This window comes from Myotis myotis, unplaced genomic scaffold (assembly GCF_014108235.1).
Source record: "Myotis myotis isolate mMyoMyo1 unplaced genomic scaffold, mMyoMyo1.p scaffold_m19_p_5, whole genome shotgun sequence".
Lineage (NCBI taxonomy): Eukaryota > Metazoa > Chordata > Mammalia > Chiroptera > Vespertilionidae > Myotis > Myotis myotis.
Window position 1 is genome coordinate 54167348 of NW_023416357.1, and position 27848 is coordinate 54195195.

At 35.7% G+C, this 27848-nt stretch overlaps 1 protein-coding gene across 10 annotated transcripts in view; it reads right to left on the reverse strand.

Annotated features, from left to right (window-relative positions):
• MCTP1 (multiple C2 and transmembrane domain containing 1) overlaps window positions 1-27848 on the reverse strand; it is a 491422-nt gene that overhangs the window by 134601 nt on the left and 328973 nt on the right. For 9 of the 10 annotated variants that reach the window (XM_036308587.1, XM_036308586.1, XM_036308588.1 and 6 more), the window contains 5 exons: window positions 21245-21347; window positions 19385-19487; window positions 18951-19052; window positions 18500-18574; window positions 16397-16516 (listed from right to left, as the gene is read on the reverse strand). In XM_036308587.1, the coding sequence (XP_036164480.1) occupies window positions 16397-16516; window positions 18500-18574; window positions 18951-19052; window positions 19385-19487; window positions 21245-21347 (503 nt within the window). The remainder of the gene's footprint in view (window positions 1-16396; window positions 16517-18499; window positions 18575-18950; window positions 19053-19384; window positions 19488-21244; window positions 21348-27848) is intronic. The other variant, XM_036308581.1, reaches the window with a different exon arrangement.

Here is a 27848-nt window from a genome sequence, read left to right on the forward strand (position 1 = left end):
AGGTTTTCCTATTTGCATTTAAGAAGGTTTGGTATAAAGATGAATAATAAGAACTGTATTATGGTTGGTAGATACTTATCCTAAAGCTATCTATCAAAATCACCTAAAATTATTGATCATAAGATACAGTATCATTATTCTTTGGCACAATTGTAATGCTCATAGCAAGATAGCCGACTGTATTTATATGTTGTTTTAATATGGAGTATGTATTGTGAAAATTGCCCATATATGCAATATAACTTTTTTTCTTGGCTTGCAAAACTGCATTTGACATTTTTTTCTATTTGTATTTTTCATTGTTCTCATGCTAGACATGAATGAATTCTAAAACTAAATTCACATTATCATTATGAATGCTAAACCCATCAGGTCTCTTGCTAGAAAGGGATGTTACTTTTATCTTTGTTACATTCTCTGAAAAGCTTACTGGTAACATACTTTCAGAAAATGCCAGCCAATAAACTACACTAAAATAATTTTCTTTATAAAAGCACAGTGATCTTTGGCATCATTCACTATTTTCAAAGCCATAAAAGAACAGATAACAAATATATGACTCACAAATTATCAATTATGAAAAATAATCTGGTTCAGAAAGCTGCACTAATGTAAAAAGATGGATCACTTGTCACAAACCAATAAAGGCTATTGTTTGTGAATCCAATATTTGCTTTTATCATTTATGTTGGCCAACTTAAAATGATTTTAAAACCACATTACTTTTGGAAAAAACATTGCTATAAAGGTGAACACAGGTATTGGGGAGGAGAAGAAACCAGATGTATAATCTGTCATCCTTGAAACAATTTATATTCTTACACTGAATCCAGCCTACAAATCTAAGTCGCAAAGACCTGGTCAGCAAGGATAGATGCCCGAGAAAGGATCCACCTTGTTCCAGACAATGGACAGCAGCAGGAATGTTAGTATGACTTTGATTGTACCATCCCTTTTTTTATTTTGTTTTGTTAATCCTCAGCTGAGAATATTTTCCCATTGATTTCTAGAGAGAGTGGAAGGGAGAGGGAAAGACAGAGAAACATCAATGTGCGAGACACACATTGATTGGTTGCTTCCTGCACACACCCTGACCAGGGCCCTGCCACTGAGGTACATGCCCTTGACTGGAATAGAACCTGTGATCCTTCGTTCCGCAAGCTGACGCTCTATCCACTGAGCCAAACCAGCCAGGGCTGTACCATTCCTTTTGATGTGCCATGCCGTTGGCTGGAAATTTGCAGCTATCATGCTTCATTATGCAGGGAAACTTAAACCCTATGTTTTTAAAAGCTAAGTGCGGTTTGTTGCACTTCTTATGTGGGTACCTGCCTTTGTTTATTTTGTATTACATAGAGAAAAGCACAATGAAGCTACCAACCTCAAAAAGCCTTTATGGACAATTCTCTTCCATACTGTTTCAAAGAAAGCAGAGATACAAGTCTCACCAACCAAGAATAGCATCGGTGTGAGGGACTGGGTCTATTTTCATGCTCTATGTGCTTTCTGATATCCCAATTACAACCTTTTTACACCTGCTTGTGAATAAAGACTTGAGTGGCAAGGAAAATCAGAAGTACTTTGTCCATAAGGCCAATGGTAAGATGTGCATATGTTATCTAGGGGTGGGCCTATTCCCACTTGTAGATAACAGACATTATCACCTGATGATACAGGTCACTAATTTCAGTGACATAAAATATGGCACACACAGGCAAAGGGTAGCAGAGACCATAAAGCATACCATGGGGAGTAATCCCAGGAAGATGAGGTGCTCAGATGGGTATCTGGTGGGGAGACTGGAGAATAGTGAAAGAAGGGATTGGTTTAAGAGCAGAAAGGTGGTCACATCCTAGAGACATTATTGATAATGGCCTTTACCATTTAACACTTCTTTCCTCTTCTTACTCAATGAAGAAACACTAGAAATCCTTTAATAAAGAGAAATTCCAAGAGCCTAGTTATCTATGCCAAAACATAGCAAGAAAAATTTAAGTATTAAACCCTGGCTCAACCTCTACTAGCTTGTTTGGGGTGGGGGTCATGAATTTTAGTGAAATAGGGCTCATGAAAGTTCCTGGATATATTTCTACTTGGACTCTTAAAAGGAAGTGGAAATGAGGTGGGAGAAGAACATAATTGAGTAACTATTCAATTAAGGCAACTGCTAGCTAATGAAGACCTAATACAACTAAATTTTTATTTTTAAAAAAAATATATTTTATTGATTTTTTACAGAGAGGAAGGGAGAGGGACAGAGAGCTAGAAACATCGATGAGAGAGAAACATCGAACAGCTGCCTCCTGCACACCCCCCACTGGGGATGTGCCCGCAACCAAGGCACATGCCCTGACCAGAATCGAACCTGGGACCTTTTAGTGCGCAGGCCGACGCTCTATCCACTGAGCCAAACCAGTTAGGGCTACAACTAAATTATTAATAGAAAATGTGCTAATAGACTGAAGAGTTGGAGATTAGAACAAGCATATGGCTAAGATGTTTGATGATCTAGTCTGGTTCTATGTCTGATCAACTATAACACTGTAAAAATGAGTGTTTCTATGGCAACTACTGAGCCTGCTAAGGAGTGGGTGACCAACTCGAGGGATGAGTTTCTCCAAATAATATGTGATCCATTAGTCCCCATTCTGTGTGACCTGGAAGCTCATCAGGTGAGGTATACTTTTGTCTCTTACTCAAAACATTCATCTTGCTCTCAGCCTAGGCAAGGCTTGAATCATCCTCTTGGGCAAAGAATATTATATCAGTTTTTTTTTTAATTTGAAAGGGTTCATAAACCTATGAATGTAATCTTCTTGTATAAGGGAAACAAAGCAACATTCTCCAACCAGCTCCAAGTCTAACATTCAACCTCATGAAGAGTGATTCTAATGATTTCTGAAGGTTCTGGACAGGGCCAGTCTTGAAGTCAAAGACAACCTGTATAGTAACTTTCAGGAGTTGGTTGTTTTATCATCCACAATGTTAGACAAAAACTTTCTTTCCCGATGTCATTCTAAACTAAAATTCAAAACAGGTGTTTGATGCTAAGGCTGTAACCAAAATATTCCCCCTTATAACCTGCAACTCCGATAAGACTTCCCTCGGAAATATAATGGTTACATAGTCCTTGTACGGCTTTAACAAACCCCTATTTTCTTCTTTCTGCACCATACAATGTGCAGTCTATTTGCACCCATTCAGGACTAAATTACAGATAAAGTTACAGCAAATTTGTTTTCTCAAAAAAGCAGTCAGCCCTAATATCCCTTGAGTAATAAAAGCCTTGTCTTTCATTCAGAACTAGAACTGGCATAATTTTCTCCGAGAAACAAACTCTACTTCCTGCGACAATGGACCTGTTCTTAAAATTCTGAATGGGATACAGCTCAATTTGCAGGTGTTCAGGTATAAAGGTAAAAGGGCATTTGACCCCCCAACTGGCAATTGTTGCTGTGGTAGGTAACTTCAGTCTCCTCGTTATATCATTCTATTAGATAAGCTGCCAGAGTTTTCAGCTCTGAATTACAGAGGTAAGCTCAAGTGAATCAATAATTTATACAGATATATCTCATTCATTCTGATAGTATAAAGATACATGCTAACAGCCTGCCGCAGCCACGGAACAAAGCCAGAAAGACATTATTTAAAAAGAAAGAGAGAAAAAAGAAACCTATTTATCTATGTGAGCAAAACCATTACGTAATAATGACCTAATGGCTTATTAATTTCATTTTTTGACTGTTTTAACAAATAACCCGTGATGAGATAAATAAGCTCTGTATGAATCTCAATAAGGTTGCTCTGGTGAGTATTAAGCTAACATTTAAAACTTTCAGAAAAAAAAAAACAAAAAAACCTTTCAGATTCAGTTTAGAAAAGGATGGTGTTTTACAGAGCAATGTAATGCAGATCATTTGAAAAAATGCATGCACCTAAGAATTTTACATTAATTAGCTTACTAAATCACTCAAATATTTTATTATTGAATTTCAGCACAAAATTACCTTCTAAAAGATGAGAATCAAATACATTTAGGAAGTATACACTAAGAGTATTGTTAATATAGCCTTATGCTGTTAATCATTACCTGGGGAAAATTACACAGTGTTTTTTTTTTCACTAATACTCTGACACTTTTATTAACTCATAATCCCTGTGCTAACAGTGGTGCATTAAACAAGTTATAATTAAGAGGGCAGCAAATATTAAAAATGCCTACTTTAAAATTCTTCAATCACGTTAAAGGGAATCCTCCAACACATGAGTTCCTCTAAAGGAGCACAGACCAGAACCAGTGTGGTTACCAAGTAAATTAATAATAGCCCAGGTGGCTTAAATATTGTTTCCATAAGTTCCCACTGCCTTGTCCTTAAGGACAAAGGGGACTCGTGATTTAAAATCATGATAAAAATGTTTCCTGGCACTTTAATTATAAGCAGCGACTGTTTCTTGACAGATCTGAAAATTTGGGGATAAGATGCATTAGAAGTTGGCCCCTTGCCCATTTTACCTCTTTCAGTTCAAGGCCAGACGTGTGTCTGACTTGGACACATGAATTGAGTATACTCTCAGATTTGGTTTAAGAAGCCTGTGTGCAAAATCAATTAGGGCAATAGAGCCAATGAGAAGGAGGATAGCAACTAGAAGTAATAGGCAGGTACCATATTTTCCTCCACATGGAGAAAATATCTTTTCCCTTCTTCCCAAGAAAACCCAGTGGGAAATAGGGCAGATGGGAAAAATCTGGAAAAAATAAATAAAAGTGCACACATAAAAGAAAAACAGTGAGAGAGAGAGAGAGAGAAACTAACATTGTGGTCTCTACCTAAAGTCCTATTTATGCTGTACTCTGGGGCTGCCTGCTGTAAACAGTTAACATTTCCGGCCTTCCAAGAAAATATTACAAGTCCCTTAAAAGTGCAGAGGGGAAGGAGAAATAATGGAGTGCCCCATTTCTGACAGCCAAGAAATGTTCCCACACTGATCTCATTAAGATGACGAAAATAATGAGTGTGAATCTTATGTATGAATCTCATAGTAGATAGAGGTGAGCATAAATGTACCCCACATTTACCCTTTTATGATGCCTGATATACTACATTCATTCTCAGCTTCATCTGATACTACTGTTGGGGGTTTCTGTTACAGTATTACAGCTTTAACTTCAAGTTTTGCCGCCGAAGTCATCTGAGTCAGTCATTCAACACAGTTTTATTGAGTGTGCATGGAAACGGGGAAGATCTGTTAATGGCAACGAAAGCACATCTCAGGCAGAACAGCCTGGATTTATTTCCTGTCGCTGCTTCTGGTAATGGATTAAAAATACTGACAAATGGCATTTTTAAGTTTACAATCTATTTTATTTCCTAGTTCCTTAAACTTAGGTTAAACATTCCAGTCAATTAGAAATAGAACTGAGGTATTATTAAATATGTCTCCTGTATATTTTTGGAAGAAAAATTATGCATTTTCAGCAAACACTGACGGGATGTTTTCCCTTGTGATTTATCTCTCTTTCTTAGGTCCAACATAGACTTTTTTCAAATAAGAATTTTAAGCAAAATAATTTTTCAAGATTAATACATAGCTCTCAGAAACCAAAATTTGTGTGGTTGTGATTTTGTACATTACTCAAGCCTGAATGATCCCTAGGCCCTTGTGGTTAAGGACTTCAAAGCATTTCATACAGATGATTTAATTTAGCCTTCTTCACCCCAGTAACTCCAATTGCAATAAATTGCTGCACCAAGTTTATAGCAAACTATACCTCACATAATTTATATAATGAAGTGGGCAACACCCTACAAATTCTAATAATATCTCGAAATATGCCCAAATTATTACTTTAGGATAAGAGCAATACAATAAAGCTGGATCACCAGCCTTTCTAAATAATTCAGAATACATATACTCCCCCCCACCCAATGGCATTTATTTAGTCTAATGGAAATATAGGCCATGTACAGGTTCATCTTAGCTACAATTAAATCAATATGGATCAATATAGATGGTTTAAACTGTTTAAACAACTCAGTGATAATATATGTTTCAAACCTGGGAAATATGTTCTTAATGAGTCCACATTTACTTTTGGGAATAAGTAACTTATACTTCTGAGAGGCCAAATGACATTTTTTTACTTGTCTAAAATGTATCTCATTTAAACACAAAGTGCACTCTAAGAGTTCTTTATTATCATACTCAGATCTGCAGTGTTGTGGGAGCTTTAATGTGGTATGACCTCAACTAACAGAAAAATTTATCAAAACATAAGATATAGCCAAAACCGGTTTGGCTCAGTGGATAGAGCGTCGGCCTGCGGACTGAAAGGTCCCAGGTTCGATTCCGGTCAAGGGCATGTACCTGGGTTGCGGGCACATCCCCAGTAGGAGGTGTGCAGGAGGCAGCTGATTGATGTTTCTCTCTCATCGATGTTTCTGACTCTCTATCTCTCTCCCTTCCTCTCTGTAAAAAAATCAATAAAATATACTTTTTTAAAACAAACAAACAAACAAAAAACATAAGATATACACGTATTACTTAAACTGCAGGGATTAATACTAAGCAAAGTGAACACAGATTTACTAATTCAAGGAGGTCGTTCCAGCCCTCCCAAATCAAACAAGAAATACCAAGGGTTGGTAAACCAATTTTACACTCTTAGAACTCTATAGAACAATGCCAGGCACTTGGTTTTTCTTAATTAAGGACAACTTGACTTATGAACTTCAGGATATAGAGATAGACCTCTCCCTGTCTTTCCGTCTGTCTCTCTCCTTGCCCTTCTTATCTTCTCAGTGCTGCTGTCTTCGTGGCATCTATTACCAGCAAGTAGGGGAGAAATAGAGTGAGTGTCTCAGTAAGTCCCTTTACCTTCTAGCACTTTAATTTCCTCTACTGTAAATGATCTCTAAGCTCCCTTTCCCACTGTAGTATTCTACAACTTTATCTGCACCTTTCAAAGCTCCACAATCTCTAGCTTTGTAGGCCCCATGCCTTTGCCGCTAGAAAGGTGCTCTGTCTTGAAGCTGAGGTTGAACAGATGTGTTCCACTGGATCTACTTCTTACATACAATGTTCCTATTTTACTGCTAATTCTCTAGGAAGGGCTCAATAGGCTTTGTGAGTGCTTCTATGTCATAATCTACGACATTGCTTCTATGCGGAAATGAGTTCCAAGGTCTAAGCAACTGTCTTACAAACAGACTTTTACCTCTTATTTGGAGTTGGGAGCCCATATGAAAAATATAGGAGTTAGAAATAAAACTGTGGTAGGAAGCTCATATCCTGAGAATTTTAAGAATGAAGGAAACAGTACACACCCAGATAAACTAGTAGCCCCTAGGTTTAAAAGGTCTTTCTTATAAATACCAGCTTCCTAGTTGAGGGATACAATAGGCTTTTGCAATGGAAGAACCAAATTCCATTTGAAATAATTTAAACAAAACCAGATAAGTTTTCATTATTGCCATCTATCTAGAAAAGGTGAATTCAGTTATCTGAGCATCTATATTTATGAATTAATTTTCTCTGAGTAGTAGCCATCACTTTACTAATATCACTTCAAATATATAACACTTCTTTTACATAACTTCAGCATACTAATTTATGGTAATTAATGGACTGGATTTAAACCATAGTGATCTACTATTTTATTTTATTTTTTAAATATATTTTTATTGATTTTTTTTACAGAGAGGAAGGAAGAGGAATAAAGAGTTAGAAACATCTATGAGAGAGAAACATCAATCAGCTGCCTCCTGCACACCCCATACTGGGGATGTGCCCGCAACCAAGGTACGTGCCCTTGACCGAAATCGAACCTTGGACCCTTCAGTCCACAGGCCAATGCTCTATCCACTGAGCCAAACCGATTAGGGCGTGATCTATTATTTTAAATTAAATAAAAAATATTTCTTTAATTGATTAAGGGAAAAATATTCAATTAACCAATATTTTATGACAAATATGGACTCTCTATTGTATTTGAAACATGTAAGCATTGCCTGAGTCTGCCTGGTAGGAACTGTATAGAATGATATTCATGGAAAATGCAGTAGAATTATTTGTATTTGGTGAAGTGGGATATATCACATCATATATTTACATAGTATTGCAATAGTAGGTTATTAATTCCTATGGGAAACTGGGGGACTGTCATACAGAATAGCCAGTAGAACAGGTATCTTTACTGTTTCAAATGACTTTCCTACTGCACAATCTTTATTCCTGCCCTTCCAATGAAGACCTAATAGGTAATTGAGCCTAATGAAGTATGCTTTCATATCTCTGACATAATGATATGCATTTAAGAATATAAAGATTATCTGTTAGTCATAAATATAATACAAAGTATGGACAAAGCCCATCAAATCCTCATAATGAGAGAGGTTATATTACTTAGGCCAGAATTAATGTTCACCCCACTTCTTCATTTCAGTGAAGCACAACAATGCACCCATGGATCTGGTGAAAAGAAGAAAATTCTCATATGGGTTTTCATAAGGGGAAGATTTATTTCTATATGAAGGCAAACCAAGTTTTTCTTTTAGTTAGACTCCAATATAGTCGATGATTTTGTATAGAGATTACAAATTCTCTTTCTGCAGACTGAATATGTATGTGGATAATTTGTATTGTATGCAAACTATAGTAAATACAAAGTAAATTTTATCATCAACAGCATGAAAGTAAACATAGTTAAACTCACATTAAACTTCATTTAGAGCATGCATTCTCAACGGAGGCTGTATGGCAACCAAGGGTGTAAAAATTGGGTCTTTGAAGAGAGAAAAAAAATTTTTTTAAATTTGATTTTAATATTTTCTTCCCTCACCATTTATCACCACTATACCCTTTTCCAACTCCAACCCCCTGTTCCCGCCACAATCACCACACTGTTGTTCATGTCCATGAGATCTTTCTCTTTTTATAATTGAGAAAAAAATCTTAAAATATCACTATGATTTGTGGCCTTTTGAAACTTAATACTCCTGACTCCTTAGCAGTTAGTTTCTCTCATTTAATTTTTTTTCTCCTTATTTGGAGAATCTGGAAAAGAAAGAATTGAGAAGCATTGATTTAAGATTTTAAAAGGCCAAGTGTTATCTCTAAATTTTTTATACTATCCCTAAAATCAGGGTTTTATTTTTATCCAATTACCTGTTTACACTTGATATGATTTCCACCTTTCCTTGCTTCTTAGCTTTCTCTATTTTGCTCTTCACTTTTTCCCTTTGAGCCTGTAGCTGATGACTGGTGTGAACATGAGAAATGGCCACTCATCTTCACTCTGTTACTGATCTCTAATGTTACACTTGCTGAGTGTTGGACCTCAGTCATCACAGCAAAGCAGAAATCATAACAAACCCTACTGTGGCAAGACTGACTTCTGTCTTTATATCCAATTCTGACTGTCATGTTAAAATGTGGTAAGATGACTAGAAAAGGGGCAATGAAAAACAGGATCAACTTCCTTAACAACATTTCAGGTTAGCTTCTCACCTGGTAAATTAACTCTAATACACTCATAATTCTAAGGAATATCTTTATAACTGGTCAAAATAGAAAAATGGGACAACAGAAAGCATTCTATTCCTATTTCTTAATATTTAGCATAAAAATATGTGGAGAGTGAACTTACTGTCTAAAATATATTAATGACTCAACTACTATTATAATTTACAATCTTTCAGAAGTGATTACTCTTATTTTCCAAAATTTTACTAACATAAATTATATATTTATCTCATTCATTTAAACATTTTTCTTTGCAAGTCACTTTATATGAAAATATTTTGCAATGGAATATGGCTTGCTAGTTTGTTCAGAATGTATGTCCCTAACACTTTAAATTAAAGCTGGCAGGTAGAAAATCCTTCACAGGGCAAGAAGTTTGCTTTAGGAATCGGGGGACAGACAGTGAGACATCTGTGATTTTATAATTTTGTAATTTTTGATCCTTAGTCAATTCTGTTATAAAATATGGACAATGCACCTTTTTTTTTTTTAAAAAAGGGTCTCATAAAGGTTCTGAGGCTGAAAATATGTGATAAGTAATGCAAGGAGGCTGCAAGAGGTGAAGTGAAACTGCAGCCACACAGCAAGACAGGCACTACACCCAGGCAATCATGTAAGCATTGCCTGAGTCTGCTTGGTAGGAACTGTATAGAATATTAACTATGGAAAACCTTCATTGCAGATACCATTAAGCTTTATGAGAAGGCTAATTCCTAGATTCAGTATTGTATCATCGTTATTTTGGTGATATCTGTGGTTCATGGTTGATTTTAATGTAGCACACCAGCACTATACCTGAGAAAAAGCGAAATAGTTTTATTTTTTCTCTAATTCACCCGTGGAAGAAAATGTCCCCAGATTATAGCATCTTCCTGCTTTAGAGGACAAAGGAGGGTAGTAGAATGTGTATGTTGTGCTATAAGAGTTAAATTCTTCTTATAAATATAAAATAGAGTTTAAAAGGAATAGCGTTTCAGAAAGTGGCTTATGTGATTAGCTTCCTCCAAGCGCAGGAGACCGTTTTTGCTGATATCTATTAAAATAAATTTTAAAAATGCATTGGCATCATTTAAAGAGAACTAAGCAGTGATTTGAGGAAGTGCTGTATCTGTATATATAACAGCCACAAAAACAAAACAAAAAAACTATACATTTATTTTTTTAAACACTATACATTTAAATAGATCTTCAAACTGAACTAGAACATCATTCCTCAAAAAGGATTAGAGAAATATAGTCAAAATGCTTTGTTCTTTTAATATTTGATGTGCTACATTTCCTGATTCAGGGCTGATTTTAGCTAATTGTGATCAACCCTAAAGCTCAATTTACTTCCAAATTGTGGTTTTAGATGCAGTTGTAAGAATTTATATGCAGTGCTTTGTGAGAGGCACCAATTAAGCAAACCTAATTTTTCATAGTCCAATATTTGAAAAAAAAAATTATTCTAATCCAGGTAAATTTAAGGAAAATGTATATTTTGAGTATCAACTTGATATGCCAGCATATTCATATTATTTGGGCATACAATCTATTACTGAAAAAAATTATAGTACTAGAATCTTCTTGGTGTCAATAATCTTTGACTTTGTAAAAGAAATTTTAGGCAACTTTGGAGGTATACTATCTTCTAAGTCAGTGAATTTCTATATAGGCTCTTTTTCTTTCCTCACACATTTGTGAAGCAATGTTTAAAGTACCTTTACAGTTTGTATACATCAACTTGGAAGTATTGTTTAATAAACTTAGTAAGTGTTTATGTCAGCGGAAAACATAAATGAAGAAGGGCATGGAAGTTTAGATTGACATAACTTTAGGAAAAATCAACAATGCAGGGTTAGGACCAACAGTTACAGATAATTTTGCTTTAGTACTTGTTTCTTTGATTTTCAGAGGTCCTTCTGCTTTGTTATTGTAGGGAAGTAACAAAAATTACATCTGAAATATTTCCAGTTTTTCTGCTAACCCAAAAATAAAATTGCAGCAACGACAACCTAAAGTTTCCATTATAAATCATTTGAAAATTGCTATGGACTTGAAGCATAATTTTGTTAGTGTGGTGTTACTGATGTCTCTAAAATGTTTAAGGTAGAAATTTCTATTGCAAGACTAAGGTTACCTCCCGTATGTAGTACAATCACCCTAAATTGCTCCGTAATATTAATGCTAAGACAGGAACTACAGGTGACATAGGCATGCCTTTGTTTTCACATTGCTATTTCTCCCTAAAGCGATGCTCCCTTTTTAGTCACTGAAAAGGAAGGCCTGTTAAAAATGTCCTTATTATTTGTAATAACTTTTAGAAAAATTCGTATGTTGTTTACATCAACTTGGATTTCCACACAGGAAGCAGGATAAGGCATCCTTGGGGCCTATTGTCTTCAGAGCATTACATGATATCCCATCGCCTCTGCAAGTCAGTTCCTCCTTTTCTGCTTGTGCTTCCTCCATTTTTTAAAAATCATTTGGCTACACAGAGCTGCCTCATGTCATTCTTTGCATACATCATCTCTGTTTTTTCTCTTTTCCTGCACAATGGCCCAGCTTTCCAGCTGTCCCGAGTGCGATCCTTTGCTAAAATGGGGATTGAATGAAGGTGGAGCACAAATTATCTGGAAGCAAAGGAAAACCAGGCCTTTGAAAAGGACCCAGAAAGGCACGAGTAATGAACCAGAGTGGCCTCGATGAATTGCTGGAGAGGGAATTCTCAGTCTTGACGCAAAAGGAGCACACACATGGATACCAAGGAAAAGCTAGCGAGGGAAGCTCAGTGTGAAGCCTGGCTTGTGGGCTGGTCAGGATAGAGGGTTAAAGCCAGTAGCCCTCCAGACAGGAGAAGAAACAAATGTATTTTATGAGTAACGGTAAAGCATTCAAACACACCGTGTTGGAGCACAAGGTACTTTGAGGAGTTGACATCCCTTCATAATTCATGTTCATTGTTCCTCTAAGTAAAATATGTGTCTCCCTGTAGTTATTCTGTTAGGAACTGTACTTTAAAGGCAAGAGGACATTTTTGATAATGCACATCTTAAACTTTTCATTAAACTACCAAATTTAAATTCTACCTTTTTGTGCACTCTGACATTTTTGTCTGGCATTTTCATTAATTTTGCGACATACATAAATGTAGCTGAAATGTTAACTGATCAATACTGTGTCTCTCTCATGTAGCACTAGCACTCCGCTCCCCAAGGACCACACAGCAGAACAGAAATTAAATGTGTAAAATATCAAATGTTAATGTTAAACACAGCGGCACTTACTGTATAATGACAGAAAAGGCTAAAACAATTCCAAATGGACAGATGGTACCACAAATTATCTACAATCACATTTAAAGATTAAAGTTTGTCCTGTAAAATAATTCTTTGACGCACAGTGAAGTGTGTCCTTTTACTGATAGCTCAGTTGTCCAATTATTTTTGTGCTCATTACAGTGAGAAATGACAGTACTGGAAAGAGAGAATGCGCACTCTTTTTTTCACCCCATGTTGCACCCACTGACATCCATAAGAACACAAATGTCTGGTCAAGAGCCTGATGAAAATTAGGCCCAGTGTATGAGACATTTCCACGTCTGCAGTAGATGTTTCCAAAAGACAAGCCGGGCCTTCTGCGCCACATCCGTCTGTGTTCGCTCTCAAGCATACAATATTCATAGTAAAATTTAAAAACCTAATTCACAGCACAAAAACAAGGACAGTCCCAGGAACGTGTTTGCTTATATTTTCCCCACCACCTTCTAGGCCGATTTCAGCTCCTAGTATCAGCAGCTGGCTTTGAAGCTTCCCCACAGCAAACAGGCACAGCGCTAAAGAGGCCAGAGCAGCTCTAACCCCGCGCTTCTCATCCTCTGCACTTCACTTGACATTAGGACAAAAAGTTATTGTTTTTCCATTTTGATTTCATTATTCTACTTTTATTTTGGGTAGTAAATTAGAAAAGAAGAATAAAACAGAGTAGAAAAAGGGCACTTAAAAGTTATAAAGTTTACTGATCTGGGCCTAAAACCAAGCCACATAATGGTACAAATGCACATGCTCCACGAGGCAGCTGCATTTATGAAAAAGTGGGCCAAGTGGAACCAATATTATAATAATAGACTCATGATCCAGCCACAGGGAATGATGGGAACAATATGTTTGTAACAATGGGGTGCTGCTCACACTCTTCTCCTAATGGAAAGCAGTTCTTTTCAAAAAACTGTGCTAAAAAGGCTCTGGTTATGCAATGATATCTTTGAAACATTTCATTTTTAAGTACTCACATCATTAAATGTCTATAAGGTAAATAAAATCCTACAAAAGTTTTTTTTTTGAATTGTTGTAACACTAAGATTACACAGTACATTTTTAAAATTTCTCTTAGAAAGAAAATAATATCTGCTGTGTGAATTTGACCAATATATTTAACCTTTCTGTGCCTCTGTTTTTTCTTCTGTCTATTGGAAAATAATAGTATCTAACTCATAATAAGGAAATATTAAATTGATTAATACATAACAAGCACTTTCATGTACTAGTGCTTGAAAAACAGTCCCCTGGCACACAAATGCTTAATAAACATTAGTTGTTACTATTATATAAGAATCTTTTTGCATCAGAATTAAATCTGAGGTTAAAATAGATGATTGATAGATTATAAAATAGTTTAGAATATAAAATGGAAGGTCTAGGGAAAATTGCTACAACACCATGAAGCTATGTCTTTCATCATTTAAAAAGTAGCTTTATTAGAGCAAACCCTTATTTATCTGGCATCACTATATAAAGAGTTTCTCCACATAAGAAACATTTTCATACTGGTTCATTGGTTGGTCGATTGATTTAGACAGCCATTTTATACTAGGAGCCTACTAAATGCGAGATACTCCATAGGGGATGGTGGAGTACAGGTGCAACAGGCAGGGTGCCCATTTTCATGGAACTCTCAGTTCAGATCTTGATAAGTGAAGTTTGGTTTTGTTATTTGTTGTTTTCATCACAATTCAGCAGAATGTAATTCAGCGCTTTTTATTTTCTTAAAATGGAACAGTTAATATTATCTTTTCTTCTCAAAAGTACTCTTACTGTGTGTTCTCATATTAGTTTGGCGTTTTTCTCATCATCGTCAGCAGTCCCTTTTCCTACCTTTACTGTGCCCTCCCTCCCATTTTTGCAAGCATCTTGCATTCAGCGTGCTCCACAAGCTGACCACCAGCTAAAAGAGATACTACTTTTCTTATGCAGTGAACTTTGACCCTCCTACAGTGAAATCATTCAAGTATTATCATGTACATATACCTAAGTTTCTCAAAATTTTGGTGTCTGACTTTTTTTAATCAGAAAGAAGTTTTGAACAAAGTCTGCCATCTTGAATTCACTGCACATGAGTGACATCTAGAAGCCAGATGAATTTTTCTGATGACTTACAAAACACATTGTAAAGCTAAAGTGTTAAAAAGGAATGTTCCTCAATAAATTATATAATTACATAGATTTCTCTATTTTCCAATTTTGTAAATAGCTATGCGGGAATGACTTTGGAAGGAGCGAATCACAGATAGCAGCATAATATTTTGTTAGAATATTGTGTCTTTGATAAGATGCCATGGAACTTGCACATAATAGCATAAAATATGCAAAGAAACTCAATGTCATTTTTCCTCATTTATGTCAAAGTGCCTCTATGATAGTGAAAAATCACAATTAAGTTTGCTTAACAGTAACCCCGCCTTATGTACTTTATATGTGAAAGAACTAAATAAAAGAATATTGAAAGAGCAGTTTCCTTTCTAAAACTTAACGATGATGACAATCTCTTTCTTTAGAAGACAACAACATGTCTATGGGAAGCCGGCTGCCTAACTTTCTGGTAACTTACAACATAAAGGGACATACACACTCTTTGTTCCATGTGCTCAGACATTAATGAAAGTCCCATACAAGGCCTGAAAGGAGGACAGAGCTCAAAGTACTAAACAGATGTGCACACACTCATTTGAATGGTAATACTAAAATGTTGATTTGTTACTATAATGAAGGCTCTTCATGTAAACCCCCTAATAAAGTCATATTCTGCTAAACTGGCAACTATAAGGAAGCATAAGGTCTTCATATTCTAACAAATATGACAATAAAATAAAGGATTTCAAAAGAAAAACTTCACTTAAACTTCAAACTGAAATCCTGAACAAGCAAAAATAATATGAAAGCAGAAAATTCCTGCTAAAGCGCAGAGGAAAGAATGCTTTTGGATTTTCTAGTTTTGCAAGTTGGTCTCCTCAGCAGTTTTTAAATAACCAAAGTAAAAGGCTACAAGATGAACATTGTTAGAAGACTATTTGGATCTATCAAATTCTCACTGGTGCCTTTGTGAAGACTGGAAATCTCAGAAATAATAAAATGCCGCTTACATAGGTCACATCCACTTCCAATTGATCCACATATTAAAGTATTACCATCTAGCATTCTACTGTCAATCATTTCATATTTTGAAAAAATATATATCAATAGAATGAATACAATTAAAATGAGCATGGTCAAAATTATATTAATGTTTTTAACACCAAGGACTTTTCTTGGCTCTGCTATTAGGATTTTGGATTATGCAATATATAAAATTTTACTTTTTAGCTGTCATGGAGAAAATTATACATTGGCAGTGGAGATGTCTTGTGTTCCGGAAGTCTGCGGGGGGAGGGGGGTATTCTTGGACTCAGACCTTGAACAATCCATCAGGTTCTGCCCACGGCAAATCTGTCCAGTCAAGTCTTAAAATAGGAGTTTTAAAATGGCCACATCAACATAGCTGTTACTATAGCCACAGAAACATGCAGCTATGATTACTGAATTTAATGAATAACAATGTAAGTAATACAGTATGATCATACCACAAAAGCAGCAAGGCTCCTTGGGGGTGAGTCCCAATCAAAGCAACTATTAACGTAGTATGCAGCATTTATAAGCACCATGACACAGCGCTTCGTTCTGATAAAGTTTCTTAGTAGCAGCTGTAATGAAGATGAGATATTATTAGAAATTACAGGACTAAAAACCATCAGATATATTGCAAAGTCTTCAAGCTTACTGTGATTTTCAAAGGATTCAGAAAGTTAATAAAGTTGTAAGAATATACCAAGCAGTTTGGCTCATGAGTTAAAGGAAAAAAAGTATCTCTGGAGGAAGTGGGAGAGACTGAATTATAAGAGCAATTTCTTAGCTAAATATATTTCTTTAAATAATATTATCAGGTAGGATGGACTACCTTTGTTCAAAAGAAAAAAAAAAATCTCCAAAGGATTCAAAACATTTTTTGCTACTTACTGCAGACCTTAAATACATTGTTAAGCTTTTAAATCTTGTTGAGATTTAAAGATTCTTTAAGTGCTTTAATTTCAGGCTATTTCAAAGTGAAATGGATAACTTGGAATTTTTTATTTAGGGTCTTAGAGAAAAATCCTGCCAAATATTACTTTATTATAGAAAACATTTTTCCCCCTACCATTTTAGTAGGATTCTCCCTTTCTTACTATCATATTCTCATTTTTCTCTCTTTCCCTCCCTCTCTTCTATCTCTATCTTTCTCTTTTCTACAATATATTTAACCTATATTTTCATATAATTTTGGAGTTAGGGAAAATTTTATGGCAACCAAGTGCTTTACAAAATGTTTTACTAAAAAAGATATATAAGAATTGACATAATTAAAATTTTAAATTAAGGCATGACTATAATTATAAAAAGAACAGCCCATATACTAGATGTTGTTCAAAAATTTATCTACAGCTATGTTAATAATTAGAATAATATGTAGGCAGGTTAATATTTTGTTACTTCCAGATATACTTCAATGCTGATCTGGTATTTCAAAGTAGCAATGTAAAGTTTACTGAGGCCATCTGGAAAAATATATATGTGTAAATATAGATGCAAGTACATGCATACCAGCTTTAATAAGTTATTCAAATTCACATTCCTTTCAGTCAAATTTAAGAGTCTCCTTACTTGTTTTCCTTCTGGGCCCCTGATCACTTACTTTAAGAGCTGCTTTTATAAATTTTATCTATAATTATGGAAAAATATAACCTGTATTTCTATTTAGACAGATATTGAATTTGTCTCATATATTGTCTTTAAACAACCTGAAATCCCACTGTTTATGGTGACTGATTTGATTAAAAATAAAATTTTTTTAGTCTTCTAATAGCACAAGAAATTATTAAATATTTTAACACAAATAAGTTCTGCAAACTTTATAGACATATCAAATTCATTTTATTTTAGCTGTGTTAGTTAAAAGTAAACATTTTTAAAGGGGTTGCTTAGTACTCTTTCTTAAATTGATTCAAACCTGATTTAAAACTATAAGTCTAATTACAAGCTATCAAGCCTAATTTAAAATTTCTTCATGACAGAAAAATCAGAGTCCCTGATTTTCTATTTTCTTAGCTGAAAATGTCAATAAAAGTTCACTTCAAAAAGATCATAGTCAAAATCTAATTAAGAAGGTTTCCCTTAAAAGATGGAGCCCCCTCTCCTGTGGATTAGAGGGAAGAGCTTTATGCTGGGCTCGCTTTACACACACCTGCGTCGTACCTGTGGGTGGTCTGGACATATATATGAACCTTAGCTTTTGGTGTTCTCATTTACACATTCCATGGCAATCAAATTGTATTTTATGTTCAAAATGATCATTTTTTTTGCTAATGCATGAATACATATCCATTCTATGCAGTGTCTACAGTATCCCCTTTCCTTTTTGACCACCCCCATCCCACTTATTAGTTTGGTATTGCCCTTGTTTGATCATTTAAGGAAAGGAAGGGAAGAGAGAAAAAGAAGGGGAAAAAAGAAAGTCATTTCACATAAGTAGATGTTAAAAAATTGTATAGCCTTCCCCACCTCCATACCTCAAAAGTTTATTTGAATTTAGTTAGATGTTTTACAGATTAATCAGGTCTTCCCAGAGGGATTAATCTTTCCTTGCTTTTTACCTGTTTAGAGAGTCTGTTTTCCTCTTCAATGTACTTCTGTTCTTTGGGTATTAATGTTCGTAAGCTGGCTTTCACCTATACATCAACATAATGTGTCTGTTATGGATTAATATAGTACAAATGTTTACAAGTTTTTCATGCAGTTCAATTTGCAATAGTTTCTAAAGTTTCAAAGGCCTGGCTGCTGTGCTCATAAAATATAAATGTATACAGTGGCACATGCATGCACATTGCTTACGCAGGCAGGCAGCGGCCCCAGTTCAGCCGTAGCAGCAGCCGCCAACATAACAGAAAGTGTGGGTGTGCCAGGCAGTGGCAGAAGCGTATTCTCCAGGATACATCAAGGTTTAGAGAAAATGAGGAATGACAGAAATTCTCTACAAATCAGGAACAAAAGCTTTCATGAAACTGAACTCTTTAGCAGTACAAAAAAGCCAAAGTTAAGACTTACAGCATTAAAAATCACATCTATTTCAAGATAGATGACCCCCTTTGTTGGCCCTGTCAGCTGCTTGTTTTTCAAGACGTAGGCTTTCTGTTCACCATTTTGAATCTGCGGGAAAAGGACATGACAGCCGTCTGTCTCACGGTCTCCACTGAATACACTCCCTCGGTGACCTTTGACCCCCAGCTGCTGAAACTGACAGAGAACCCAAAACAACTGTGGCAATTCTGACAAGTACCTGTTCATTACCAGGATCAAGTCTGTCAGGAAAAATTAACTATCATGGGATTCAACATGGCCGTGAATTGAGTATGTTAAAATTTTTAGTGTTCTTATTACAGACCTTGGTTGAGAAATGACAGATATAGAGCTGACGGGTTTTTTTTTTTCTCCTTGAGCAAAAGCAACACAGAGCTGTGTGTCAGGTGCATAAAACTTACAGACAGCAATGGTATAGCAACTTTGCCCAGAAAGTCAGCGCTTCGATCCCGATCTTCATCATAAACTGTCACTTCAAGAACTGAATGGATATCTTTAATGTTGCTGCATAATAAACATATAAAGGAAAAAAGACTTCATCAGTGGAGAACAAGAATAAAAATGCTTTTGAAAATTTAGATAGCTCCAGCTGATTCTGTGTGTATATGTTTTTATGTATGCTATTTGCATACACACATATACAAGGTAGTTTGGTATGTGATAGAATTTCCCACAATGCACCTTAGTAGACTACAATGATGGTTCTATTATCTGGAATTTTGAGCACCAACATAATTTCAAGTTCTAATTCTTTAATGAAATATAATTTTCCACCTGTATGGCCACAGAATAAATTATTAAAAAGACAACAACAAACCACCAGTATGTGACACTGATATTTTTTAGACTTTTATTTCTTCTTATTATTGCAATAATTTCTATCTTCCTATTACCCTACATAAAACACCATCAGGTTTGATATTAGCAAGAGTCACAGTATAGTTAATTTTGTGTGTTTTTTAAAATTATAATAGGACATCTTTTTGTTTACAGCTCTCATGAAAACATTGAGTTATTTCTGTTGGGTTTATAGTAAAAATTAACTAACACAGAAAACAGAATGGAGAAAATGTAGCATTGATAGCCACTGTACCACCCTAGGATTTAGAAATTAAATAGTGTTCCATTGTGTTCCAAAGACAACATTTGTTAATAAACAACTGTGCAAGCTCTTCATATTTTTGTTTCTGGAAAAATAAGCCCCAATTGTTGACAGCATTTATTCTCTGATCAAACTGTTTACCAAGAAAACATGCATTAAGAGAAGACAAAAATGAATATATTCATTACTGAAAGACTGCAACCACATGTGAGAAAAGGCTTTATCGGGGCACAATCAATTAATGGCTTTGATAATAATCAAACCTATTCATTCAATTATGCATTCCAGAGAAAAACACTCTCCACAACCTTCTAAGAAGTACAAGCCTCCTGACCAGGGCTTTCATCTTTTATAAAAATGAGGAATTCCTTAAAGATAAATTGGTCAGATAATTAAATTTGATTAGTTACTGGTTCTTAAGCAGAGACATTAAAAGACATTAGTAAGGAATTTAGCAATTTTTCAAATACAAAAAAACCCAAAAAACAAAAACACCCTATGCTAGAAAACTTTTAAGAAGCACTTCTTTTGGAGTTTTCCTTTGTTCAGTTTAAAAGCCCAGTTTAGGAACAACAACAACGACAGCGATTTTAGGGGACACTATAGTGTAGCATTGGCAGCTTTTACAGTACATAATCAAAATGGCTTATAAACTTTTTGAAACAAAAGGAAAATTAACTCATAGGGTGTTTTGGTACCTAGACCAATACTTAATATTCTTATTGTGCTAAAATGCAACAAGCCAAAACTAAAGCATCTGCTGAAGTGGAGACGGGATTGTTTGCTGATTTGAGCAATGGAACAAATAGAGCTTTGTCCTCCTTGGTGTCAGTGCAATCCAGGAGAATTTCAATAGGAAGTATAAAAGGAAGAAGCAGTATGGCAATTCAGTTAAAGGGAGCAAAATCCTTAGTCAAATCATATAGAAAACACAGTTTAAAAAAAAAATATCTGTGAAAACAAAAGAAAAATGGCAAACCCTTTCCCCAGGTTTCACTATCAGGACAGTGATGCAATTATGATATTCATTGTTGCTAGCAAAGGCAGCCCAGATGCATTGAGCTGTTAATCGGTTAAGAATAAATATACACACAAAATCTCAAAAATAAATATCATTTGGCACCATTTTTTAAATAAGCTCAAAGTAATTACTACTTACAATGTGAAGACTTTGTTCCACTCAGGATTGAGATTTTTGTAGACAGTATGTGTTAGAAGCCTATCATTGTTCAGTTCTACTACACAAAATGGGTCACTTTTACCTACAAGAGATTTGGGGAGAACATTTTTAGTATAAATAGCACCCACAGCTCAGAGTGTCACAATCATGACTACATCTCTTTTAAACATTTTTATAGAACACAAAAAGTGAGGTACAATTTTTTAAAAAATTAAAACAACATCAAAATAGAGTTAGCTATAACTGGATGATGTTAACCATTGTGACTCAATGAAATTTAGAACCAGAAAATAAAAAAGCAAAAGAAAGCAAATTATATAACTAATAGTATTTCAATTTATAATTTTTTACAAAAATAATAATATAATGGCTAATTATGATGCATGCCCACCGCCATGTCAGTTTTTATTTAATTCTATAGTGACCACTTGAAAGGTTCAGGCCCTCTCTTTTTATCCATATATTTTTCAACTTATCTGACTAACTTGTAACTTGTAACAGACTTTTTAAACAAGTTGATTTTGGGAAAACTGTTATATTTCAGAATTATAACTTTTTAATCTAATTTAAGATTCTCTTCTAAAATATCTAAGGCATCACAAGAAGGTAAATTAGACCCCTCTGAGGCAGAAAAAAAAATTGGTTATTTAAAACTTAAACTTAACAACCAATCCACATTGTAAAGAGCAGTATTTTTATTTCTTTTGTCCACTGGAGTAAAGGATTTGCAAGTTATCTGTTTACAGCAAATCTGTATTTCCATACTCAAATATCGTCCACTCAGCAATTATATTATGTGATGTCCTCAATATTTTGTAATGTCACGAGCTGTATTATAAGAACTCATAAAGTCAGAGGCTCTATGGGGGCAGCATTAATGATATTACTGCAGCATGTAATTTGTTTGATACCTTATACAAATGACAATGAAATCAATATTTGGACAAAGCTGTTCAGAGGTCATATTTTTTAAACTACAATATTGATTTAGACTACATAAGAGGTTAATGTGAATATTATTAACTTTAATGATAAAGAATAATTGTTTTAAATGAATTGTGAATTGTAGTCACAGTAGTTTACACTTCTGCGAAAGCTTAAATATCAGTGAAGATTTTCAATTAAATTTTAATAGGAAAGAATTCATTAGCTATCAGTGACAGATAAGCTATGTATTCCCACATAGCAAGGTATTTACTTTCCATGTTATAATTCTTAAAATGAGCCATACAAACTTTGACTCACCTTTAATTTAATTTTACATTAAAAAAGAGATTTAGTATATGTGTGTTAGTTCAGTGGCCTCACATACCCCAGGATAATTGCATAATTTAACATTATAGTAGTCTTCTCAATTTTTGGTCTTGCAAATAATTTTCAATAAAGACTAGATGACTGAAAGTCTTCAAGGTCTGGTGTGAATTTTACATGTGGTTTAGAATGTTATCTCTCCCCCCACCCCCCTACCCCCTTCATTCCTTTTGCCCTACCTGCAACCATAGTCACACACCATGGAAAATTGTATTAAAAAAAGAATATTTTATTCATTAAAACACATTGTAATAAGTTTTATTTGGCACATGAGCAACTTTATTTTCTCCCATATACTTCATGTACAAGCATAAAAATTCCATTCAAACAGTTCTCAAAGCCTTACTTATTCTTAAGGGTCATATGAGGTATCGTCTTTCCACCTAGCTTTGTGAGTACTGACTATAGTATAAACAAAAGAGCAGAAAATATAAACTACAACCTCAAATAGTTTATAAAAGTGTTGGAAGGTTAAAACATATCTACTATAACAATGAGAGAGAAAATTAAAGCCATGTTTATGATAGAATTCCTTGTCAAAAGAGAAACTACTTCACTTTAGACAAGACTTTAATTAATTAGCTTTGGAAGCATATACTTAAAAGACAAGTGTAACTCATACTCTTTCTTGGATCTCCTTTGATTTTTTCTCATACATTAATGTTAATCTTAATTCAGTAAAAAAAGTTATATAAAGATAGCAATTTGGGGTATTTTTGTTCCCCTATTTTCACTTGTTTTACTTCAATTACTCTTCTGGTTCATTTCACTTGGTATTACTTGCCCTCAAGTGATAAACAATATGCAATAGATTCAATCAAAACTGTACCACCTCTCCAGTAGCAAAACACAAGACTAACTCCACAGACCAATATCTATGGAGAAAAATGTACTTTAAACATATACAAGTAGAGTTTGAAAATCTTCATTTGATTTTTTCCACAGGAATTATATTCAGTTGTGTACAGAGTTTTCAATTCTTTTAATTTGCCCCATGAAATTCTTGTAAATCACTACCTTCTTTGTTACTGTATCTTTATTTGGTGACAAAAAGAGATCTGGAGTTAGTGATTGGCTAAAAGATCTTAAAGAAACTAAATCTGTTCTTAATGTTTAACACTTCCCACATCTTGTTAAGAAACAAATATATTTATCAAACCCTGTGCCCACAAGGCAGTGACTATTCACATTTTCTTAGTTAACTATTTCTCAAAGCAATTCCTTGGGAAAACCATTATTAGTCAGCTATCATCACATTACTTAATTCTCTCAGTCACGCTTTTCTATTGGAACAAAGGTGTTAAAGTAAGAGGAGCCCAAAATAAGTTGAGCACCCATTGATGCCACTTCTCAGTCATTTTGCTATTCTAATTTCCAGTGGCATGCTATCATTATCAAAAATATTGTCCTATCTGCACTTATCTTATAACTTGAAATGGGTAAGCAATATAATTACGAGGCCATGTCATTCGACACTCTGTGGAATATAATGGTACTTACATCTTTTTTTAAAAAATATATTTTATTGATTTTTTACAGAGAAGAAGGGAGAGGGATAGAAAGCTAGACACATCGATGAGAGAGAAACATCGATCAGCTGCCTCCTGCACATTCCCTACTGGGGATGTGCCCGCAACCAAGGTACATGCCCTTGGCCGGAATCAAGCCTGGGACCCTTGAGTCCGCAGACCAATGCTCTATCCACTGAGCCAAACTGGTTAGGGCAGTACTTACATCTTTTTAAGAGAGTCTTTGCCTAAGATAGACCAAATTCCTATTTAAGATGGCTTTAATTTACACTGATTTTTCTCAATCTAAAATCCATTACTCCTAAGGTGCTTACAGTTTTATGAAAGACTGAACTCTGGTCATTGACATGAACAATCCTGGAAAGTTCTGACATTTTACTCTTCTCTGAAACTTTATTTTCAAGACCTTTGATGTCTTTCCAGAGCTTACAGGTTAAAATCCACATTGTATGGCATGAGAGATAGCCTTTCAGTCTTACTTCCAATCTCAAGATCTTTACAGCCCCTCACTTGAGCTACACCACACCTTTCAAATTCTCAAACACTCCATGTACTTCCAAGAGCACTGGGCAAGAAACTGAAGTTCAAAGTGGGAGGCCTGGGGGGAAAGGCCAAATTTCGGATGCTGAACAAACTGGGATTGAACACTAACTCCATGATTCTGGGCCTTTCCCTTATGTAAAAAGTAGTGACAATAATGGCTCTTTGCAGAGATAATAGTTAGAATATAACTAGTAGAATGTCTGGCACATTATCAGGGCATCAATAAATAAGAGCTTTAAGTAATGTCTTTTGAAGCAGAAATATTTAAAACATAAAAATGTGCCTTAAAGTACAAAAAAAATAAGGAATAATTCATATTTTGAATTAAATCTCCTACTCAAAAGAGTAAACATTTGTAAAATATTTTACAAAAAAAATAGCAAAATAAAGAGCAGTTGCAATGCTTATTATTATAATAATTGCAAACATTTACTGGGTTTTATATTATTATAAGCCCAATATTATGTGTTATGTTCATTTGCTTAAAGATTTTATGACTACTCCATGGGAAAGGAACTTTTACTATCCCCATTTCACACATGAGGAAACTGAGGCTGGGAGATTATGTAGCTCACCAGGTCATAGGTTATAAGTAGTGGAGCTGTTTTTTAAACCCGGGTCTATCTGACCCGCAAAGCCCTTGCTCTACCCCTATGGTCCCTGTTTCCTACAATGAAATATATTTAAATGCAAGTCACTAGGTAAGACGTTTCCAAATAGCTATGTCATAACTTAGTAGTTAGTAGGCCACACACAGGAAGAACTGGCTAACATTTTTATCATAGACTAGAGGCCCAGTGCATGAAAATTCATGCACTGGAGGGGGGGCATCCCTCAGCCTGGCCTGCCCCCTCTCACAGTCCGGGAGCCCTCAGGGGTGGGAGGCGACCCGGCAATCAGGGGAAGGTGACGCCCCATCACATCTCTGCTGCTGCCACTGCCGACAGCACAAGCCTTGGCCGGCCCTGGTTACCTGAGCCTCAGGCAGCCCTGGGCAGCTAAGGCTCCATCGGAGCCACCATCGGAGGCTTGCCTGTGCCTTGGGCCCACCCTGGGTGGCTGGGCAGCTGACATCTGAGGCGTGCCTGCGCCTCGGGCCGGCCGTGGGCAGCTGGGGGGCTGAGGGAAGATCTGGCTGAACCATGTGCCTGCTGCCCCCTGGCAGGCTGAAAGGACTGGGGGAACTCAGGCAGGAATGAGAGGATGGGGCACCGCCATCTTATGGCTATGGGCACCACCATCTTTGTGATGGTGTGATGGTCAATTTGCATATTCCCTCTTTATTCGATAGGATTCATTTATTCAACAAACACTTATTACTTATCATGTATCAGGCAGTATTCTATGTGTTGAGGAGATATAAGTGCATAAAACAATTAAAAAAAAAACAACCATGGATACACGAAATTTACCTTCGGAAAGAAGATAGATAATGAATAATATTTTAGAGTGTATTATAAGGTGGTAAATACTATAGAGAAAAATAAAAATGGAAAGGATGATGAGAAGTGCTGGTATGTAAGTGCAGTTTTTAAAGTGGCTGCCAAAGAAGGTCTCATTGACAAAGTGACATGGGCAAAGGAATGAAGGAGGTGGGAAGTGAGCCTTGGGTTACCTAGAGGAACAGGTCATGGAAAGTCAGAGAAGTGACTGTGTCTGATGTTTCTAGGAATATCCAGGAAGCCAGTGTGACTGAGGAATGGATTGTGCCAGGGACAGCGATAGATGACATGGTCATAGAGGTCCGAGGAGGATGGCAGGCCTCTGTGGAATATGGCTATCACTCTAAGTGGAAGGGGAAGCTTTTGGAGGGCCCTAAGCTGATGTGTGGCATGATCTGATGACTGCTATTTGGAGAATGGATAGAGCGAAGGCAATGGAGGTGAGGTGTTAGGGAGAAATGTTAGGAGGCTACTGAAATAATATGTGATGGGTAGTAGATTCTGGATATATTTTGAGGGTAAAACTAACAGGATTTGCAAATGTCAATATCGAACAATCTATTATACCTGGTACTATTATTTGGAGATTTTAAAAAAACACACAATTCATTGACCTTAGCCAAGCCTGTGTTTTTTTTCCCATGGTCAAGATGTATTCAATAAAGTACGTAGACCAGATATCTAAAATCTGACAAAGAGGAAAAGTAGGCAATTTTACATTGCCTTCTATTTATCCCTTCCATATAAAAAGTTACCTTTTTACAGGTATCAGTAATGGATGCCAAGAGTATGTCATTACCTACACAGTGTGTTATTTTTGACCAATTTAGAACCTATCCGTTTGCCACTGCATGATTCAAATGCAATAAAATTAACAGCAATTTCAACCAAAATAGTAATAAACGTACAATACTGAATTCTATAAACTTACTACTAAAAAGTATACACTACAGTTTTATTTTTAAAAAGTGGCTACACACAGTTAATGTGCTTATCTGGTTTGCTAAATGATGCTTTAAATGACTGGCTTTTCAGTTCTTAAATTTTGCAGCCCCGATTATGTGCCACTTAAACAAATGAAAACAATCGCAGAAATACCAGTGATGGATTTAACCATTAATTATCTCCTTAATTATTCCTTCCTTTCATCCTTTTATCATTCCAGTTAGGCCCTGTGCTGTGCTGCATTGCTTGCTGATAGAGTGAGGTTGACTACAGGATGGAGTGTTGATGGCTACAAAGTGCCTTGTACTCTGTAAAGCTCTAGAGCAGGGGTGGGAAACTTTTTTTCTGTCCAGGGCCATTTGGATATTTATAACATCATTTGCAGGCCATGCAAAATTACCAACTTAAAAATTAGCCTGCTATATTTGGTCAAACATTTGTTTCACTCACCCCTAATGCCTTGGCAGGGCCAGGCCAGGCCAAACGATTTCACGGGCCTTCTGTGGCCTGAGGGCTGGACGGTCCCCACCCCTGCTCTAGAGAGTGATGCAATGCCATGCTCTGTAATGTTTTTATTCAGTGCAGTATGGCCAGGGGTGCAAAATAATAAAGGCAGCATCCAAAATTGGTATTTTGTTTCTGATAATTTTTGGCTATTTAAAGAGCCTAAATGTATGGGAACACTGCTTACATAATCTCTGTTTCCCTCTTAACTCATTCTTGTCATAAGACTAAAGCAGACCCATGAGTACGGATTGGATCTTCCTTAACGTCCACCGTTTTAGTCCAAAAGTGCCTATTCCTGCCCTTTGT